Source organism: Garra rufa, chromosome 2 (genome assembly GCF_049309525.1).
Source record: "Garra rufa chromosome 2, GarRuf1.0, whole genome shotgun sequence".
NCBI lineage: Eukaryota > Metazoa > Chordata > Actinopteri > Cypriniformes > Cyprinidae > Garra > Garra rufa.
The window spans coordinates 55242250-55249310 of record NC_133362.1 but is presented as its reverse complement, the minus strand read 5'-3'; the positions used below and the strand labels follow the sequence as shown (position 1 = coordinate 55249310).

Genomic DNA, 7061 nt, shown 5'->3' with positions numbered 1-7061 from the left:
CACTGAGATTTAGGTTGTTTCATTTATGTGTCAGTGAAAAGATATAACAGAGACAGTGAAGGCAGAGCGCGTGCCCTGTCTGTTTTCTTATTTTCATAAAAGCACAGTGTATACAAATAAAAATATACACTCTACAGTTTCGAATGATGTATTGGTTGTATTTGTACGATCAAAACTGACGGAGAATTTTACATTCTTTTCGGCGTTATTACAAAAGCGTGCCTCAAAACGCGCCGGCGCGTTTTTCGACCAAAGGGGGTCGAAACATCCTGAGACATGAGACATTTAGATGCAGTGAAATGAAACATACTTTATAATGTTTCACTTGCTGTAGTCAGGAAATACAGTTGGCAAAAAGTCTTAACTGGTAAAATGTGTGCACATTCTGTCACAGTAACAACTAACAAGCAGGCTAATAAAAGAAAAAAACTTACTTGTGTAAATATTTCTTCTGCTGGTTCACGCTGTGTCTCATATAATGTTCATCTTCTGAAGTAAGTTTTATTCCTGACAGCCCATCTTCTTCCAGAAAGGACTAACTTGAAAGAAAAGAAACTGCTTTCTCCTTTGTTTACCGTGATGTGGGCGTCTACTTTTGGCGCGGCGCCCTCACGTGGACGATTTGAATTTGAAAAGAGAATCGCTCTTGGGCGTGATCTAATTAAAACTAATGAAGCAGACAAGAGAGACTGGACATCGTGTTGGTTTCATACGGATTACTTTATCACAGAATATTTGATTTCGATATTACATTACTTCATTTGAAAGTATAGATATCAAGCTTCCTCTAGATATATTGCTCATGTCTCTGTGTTGTGTATTGGCTGAGTTATAGTCTATTTTAATGACGCGTTTCTGAATGAAGATCACGGAGATCAACGCGGCAGACAGCACACCCTTTTTGTTTTCTTTATTTTGTAAAATCACAATATTTTTTTGGTTTTGTGAGTAGACCCTTTACAGATTCGATTGATGTACTGCTTTTATCTGTACAATCAGAAATGACCGAGTAATTGAAGTTCCTTTTGGGAAACTGCCACAAAACGCGTATACGCGTGTTTGGACCCCAGGGGGTTAAAGTATCCAGATAAAAAAATTGTTACCCATTCTCAGTGGGGAAAGTGCCCAAGCTAGCCTGGAAAAAATCCAGACCCTAATCTATTAAGATTAAAGGAGAACTCCGGTGTGATATTGACCTAAAGTGTATTGAATCATGATTACTTACTTACTTACTTAGGCCCATAGCTCCCAAGGGAGCATAGGCCATCGACAACACTTCGCCATCTATCGCGGCTCTGGGCTATCCTTTCTGCCTCCGTCCAGTTGGTCCCAATCTGCTTCAGCTCTAAGTCTGCATCCCGCCTCCAACTATTCCTAGGCCGGCCCCTCTTCCGCTTTCCCTGTGGATTCCACTTTAAGGCCTGGCGGGTGATGCTGGAGGCTGGTTTCCTCAGTGTATGTCCTATCCAGCCCCACTTTCTTCTTAGAATCTGGCTTGTTATTGATTCTTGTCCCGCTCTCTGCCATAGTTCTTCATTACTGATCTTATCTGGCCACCTGATTTTGAAGATACGCCTCAGGCAGGTGTTGAAGAATGTCTGTATCTTCTGCTGCGTCGCTTTGGTCATCCTCCAAGTCTCTGAGCCATAGAGTAAGACCGATTTAACATTGGAATTGAAGATGCGCAATTTCGTGGCCGTGGTGATCTCTCTTGAAGCCCAGATGTTCTTTAACATGACAAAGGCTGCTCGCGCTTTGCCAATTCTGACTGTGACATCTCGATCTGTTCCCCCCTGCATGTCAACAATGCTCCCCAGATACACAAAGGACTCAACCTCCTGAATTGGCTCTCCACCTACTGTGACTGGTGTATTGACAGTGGTGTTGATCTTCATGAGTTCTGTTTTCCTCCTGTTTATCTCGAGCCCTGTCCTAGCTGATGTTGTTGCCAGTCGTGTGGTTTTGTCTTGCATCTGGTTGTGGTTGTGTGACAGGAGTGCCAGGTTGTCAGCAAAATCGAGGTCTTCCAGCTGCATCCAAGGTGTCCACTGTATTCCATTGTTCCTGCCTGCTGTCGTCATCTTCATAATCCAGTCGATGACCAGCAGGAAAAGGAAAGGCGACAGTAGGCACCCCTGACGGACTCCGGTTCTGACCTCAAAACTATCTGACATCTGGCCTGCATGAGCTACCTTGCATGTCATATCTTGATAGGTGCACTTGATGAGGGAGATGAACTTCTTGGGTACTCCATAGTGCCTGAGCAATTTCCACAGCGTCTGTCTGTCCACACTGTCGAAAGCCTTCTCATAGTCAATGAAGTTGATGTAGAGGGGAGAGTTCCATTCCAGTGACTGCTCTACGATGATACGTAGGCTGGCAATTTGGTCGATACAGGATCTGTACCTACGGAAACCTGCCTGCTGTTCTCGGAGCTTGGCATCCACTGCCTCTTTCATCCTCTCCAATAGTACTCTGTTCAAGACTTTGCCAGGCACTGAAAGCAGCATGATCCCTCTGTAGTTATTGCAGCTACTGAGATCTCCTTTCTTTGGCAGCTTGATCAGGATTCCTTCTTTCCACTCATCCGGGACTCTCTCCTCTTCCCAAATCTTGTCGAAGAGACTGTGCAGCATGTTGACCGCAGTCCCTATGTCCGCTTTGATGGCTTCTGCTGGTATGTCATCTGGCCCTGCCGCTTTCCCGTTCTTCAACAACATGATGGCTTTCTTTATTTCTGCTTTAGATGGCTTGTCGCAGTTTATTGGCAGGTCCTTCTCTGCTGGTGGAATGTCAGGTGGTGATTCCGGGGGTGGTCGATTTAGCAGCTCGCTGAAATGTTCTGCCCATCTCTTCAGCTGTCCCTCTGTTGTCGTGAGTGGGTTCCCTGTCTTATCCTTTACAGGTTTAACTGTCTGCTGAAACTTGCCTGCTAGTCTCTTTGTCACTGCATACAGGTCTCTCTGGTTTCCCTTTCCTGCTGCCTCTTCTGCTTGGCTGGCCAGATCATTGATGTACTCTCTTTTGTCTCTCTTTACACTCTTCTTTACTTCCCTGTCAGCAGCTGTATAGTCTTCTTGCGCCTTTGCCTTGGCTGCCCTAGTTCTGCTCATGTTTAAAGCTGTTTTCTTCCTCCTCCTCTCTTCCACCTTCTGTAGTGTTTCAGCTGAGATCCACTCTTTCTGTTTTGTCTTGTTCTTGCCCAGGACTTCTTCACAAGTGTCAAGCCATGCTCTTTTAGTAACTTGCCACTGTCTGTCGAGGTCTACCTCTGTGTCCTCCAGAATCTCTTGTAGCGGCTGGAATCTATTGTAAAGGCTGATCTGGAATGCTGTCTGTACCTCCCTCTTCCTGAGCAGTCTTACGTTGTATTTGGTGTGCGTGGTGGTCTGCGTGGTATACTTCTTAAGTCGCAGCCTCATTGTCATCAGTACAAGATGGTGGTCTGATGATACATCTGCGCCTCGCATCACTCGTACGTCCCGCCATGAACGTCTGAACTTTCGGTTGATACAGATATGATCAATTTGGTTCTCAGTGATGTGGTCTGGAGACCTCCATGTGGCTTTGTGGATCCGCTTGTGAGGGAAGATGCTTCCTCCTATCACCAACTGGTTCAAGGAGCACAGGTCCGCAAAACGTTCACCATTTTCGTTCATCCGCCCCAGCCCGTGCACTCCCATGATGTCCTCATACCCCGTATTATCATTCCCTATCTTGGCATTAAGATCTCCCATGAGGACTATGATGTCTTTCTCCCTTCTTCTATCCAGTACTGTTTGCAGCTGATGGTAAAAATCATCCTTCTCCTCTTCTTTTGACTCATTGGTAGGAGCATAACACTGTATGATGTACAGCTGAATCTTCTTTTTATTGGTGGCAAACTTAGCTGTGATGATTCGTGAGCTCACAGGTTCCCAGCCAATGAGTGCACGTCGCGCCGCCGAACTCAACATCAGTGCAACTCCTTCAGTGTGAGTGGCACCATCCTCCGTGTGTCCAGAATACAGCAACGTCTCTCCAGATGTTAGTCTTAGCTGACCTGCCTGTAGCCATCTTGTCTCACTCAATCCTAAAACAGAGATGTTATAGGTTTTCATCTCTTTTGCTATCTGGGCAGTTCTTCCTAATTCATACATGGTCCTGATGTTCCAAGTGGCTATCCTTGATGGTTTCCTAGGAGTCATAAGGGGAATCGGCCTTACAGCTTCCTTTTGGCTTTCACTGCATTGCGTCATACTCCTCTGTTGTAGAGGTCCTTCCTCTCCGAGGTCTCGATGATGTAGTATTGTTGTCGATGCTTCTGTAACTCTGTTTTTTTTCTAGGACAAGGTAGTTAACCCTGTGCCGAACCCCCAACCTGGAGGACCAGGGACCACTCTTTGTCTGGCCTCTACCCTTGACCTTTCTGACATGGGAGGCCCTACCAGGAGCATTGAAGCTCCAGCCAGCATAGCTCTTTGGGTCACCGAGACACACAAGCCCCCCAACCACAGCAAGGTGGTGATCCACTGGGGGGATTTGAATCATGATACAGAGTGTGAATTGCATATCTCATCTCGGTTTGTGTCCTGCAGTCCGAAATCTGGGGTCAGTTAGCCGATGCTCACAACAGGTTGTCAATGAGAGTCAATAGGGCATCGAAGTAGCCATGTAAATAAATCACTGTTTTACGCCATTTACGAGGCACAAAGTAGCTCCACACTTCATTTGGTAGACTTCCAAGGGCCCTGACATTTAAAACGAAGGAAACTACAACCTGATAAGTTGATAACCTGATAAATTCCTTGGTGCTCAACACTCGACTTATCGTGACTAAATTCAAGATGGCGGCGACCGGTCTGTTTCTGGTGGAAAATGTCTGTATAAATCTTCTTGTAAATAAACTACCGGTGCTTTTTCTGAGTTCTCAATATCTCGTTTTAAATGTCAGGGCCCTTGGAAGTCTACCAATGAAGTGTGGAGCTACTTTGTGCCTCGTAAATGGCGTAAAACAGTGATTTATTTACATGGCAACTTCGATGCCCTATTGACTTTCATTGACAACCTGTTGTGAGCATCGGCTAACTGACCCCAGATTTCGGACAGCAGTGGACAAGACGAGATGAGATATATAAAGGTACGTTCACACTCGGTATCATGATTCAATACACTTTAGGTCAATATCACACCGGAGTTCTCCTTTAAGGGTCTGGCATCGAGCAATGAAAAGGGCCTAACTCGAGGGGCGGCACCAAGCATGCATTTGAAACTTTGACTGCACGCAATTGGATAACGCCACGACCAATCACAACAATACACGGTGTGACGTATCCAGAGCTACCAGCGTAGCTAACTGATAGATTAAACTCTCGCCGTATCCAGTCGACAAAACAGCAAAAACTTCCTTCTTGCAAAGGAACGATTTGAGCGCAGTTTTCTGTTCCTCTTTTATATGAAAAGCCAAGTCTAACTCATTCACTGTAGCAGCCAAAGCAGTTTCAAACAACTGGTGTTCATCTGTAGTCATCTTTACTAAATGATTCCGGACGTTGAAGCGCTGTCGTCATCAGCTTAGCTCGCCTCTGGCCCGCCTACATCAGATACACCGATTTGATTGGTTCCCAGAACTGCTCACGTAATGCAGTAATGTGCATCATTGCTCGATGCCAGCGTGTCTTGCAGAGACAATTCAAATTGTGCTCTCTCGAGACCTCTGGATTTCCAGGGTATGCCCAAGCAACATTGCTCAAAAAAAGTTGCCTGGCAAGATTGCTCAAAATGTTGTCCTGTGTATCATCAGCCTATCACTATATTTCACTTCTTTAAGTTTGATTGTAATTAAAAATCACTGTTGTTGCCAACTAAAGAACATGTAAGAAATACATGCTTATTAAATGCTCATTTTTAATGGCAAGTACATTACCTGTTGAGATTTAGAAACACACACTTACCTCCTTTGACCCATTTCCTGCTGCACAGCTGACCAAAGCATGCACCTGTTGTTCGGTCTCAGAACAAACCTGTAAAATATGAAAGATTTGTGTAATCAGATTGACAAAATGTCAACTATACAACGTTATAGAACACTTTTTATGGAAATTTTAAAGAAATCATACAGTTTATAATGATTTTGCATCATATTACCAAACTACCCTTTGAGCATTAGAAACACACACTTATCTCCTTTGACCCATCTCCAGCTGCACATATTCTAGTTTAGTCATGACTTCCCCTCGATATTCAATGAGAAAATGTCTCTTTTGAAAGTGGCAACAGCTGAACACTCCTCGACCTAACCAAGAGCAGTCAGGGTAAAAGTTAAAACAATACTTAAAACAGACAATTGTGTTACTCACCTTTAAATGAATTTATGTATTTTATTTTAAATCCATCCTTATCTTTGAGCATGGATTAAAAATATGCAGCTTCATCCTTTGGTTTTAGTTTGGCCCTCTGGGATCTTGTTTCTGCCATTTCCTGCAAAAGCCAGATGATGTATTTTGTCACTTTACGAAATTATAATACATGTTTTTTTTTAGACATTACTGACCTAATCAACTATGAGTTTATACTTTTATTTGCTGTAGAGGGCTTAAATATAAACAATAGGGATCATTCTGTACTACTTGCAGGTCAGTAAATAGCACCAGTGAAACAGGAAAAACATCTTAGACTTTACAAATGTGTTTAGTATTTTTAACATAATCTGAATTTGAAACATGCTGCTGTTCTCCTTCTCAACTACACTGTGACTGTCACTAAAGAGAAACATTATGATTATGGCTATCAGACTGTTATATACAGTATATGAAACCTCTACAGACACCTACAGCAAAGCTAAAACTAACAGCAGGTCTGATAGGACAACACCGATTACCATTACTGTACCATTACAGGAATAACCTAAAGAACTGTAAGCAATTAAAAGGACCTGATTTGGGATCTGATCAGACACACAATATAGTTTACAACTAAACAGCTGTGTGCCCTGAAAAACATCAAGTTCACCATTCCCATATGAAAAATACTGTAGTATACTTCTGTACTATAGTAAACTAGAGTAATAATCATAGATACAA

General features: G+C 43.4%; 1 protein-coding gene across 1 annotated transcript; it reads right to left on the bottom strand.

The window, feature by feature from the left end:
• Positions 1 to 1229: 1229 nt before the first annotated feature.
• On the bottom strand, positions 1230 to 4238 carry LOC141325991 (uncharacterized). Its single transcript, XM_073834706.1, has one exon. The coding sequence runs from the start codon at positions 4236 to 4238 to the stop codon at positions 1230 to 1232; it is 3009 nt and encodes a 1002-aa protein (XP_073690807.1).
• Between the last annotated feature and the right edge of the window lie 2823 nt (positions 4239 to 7061).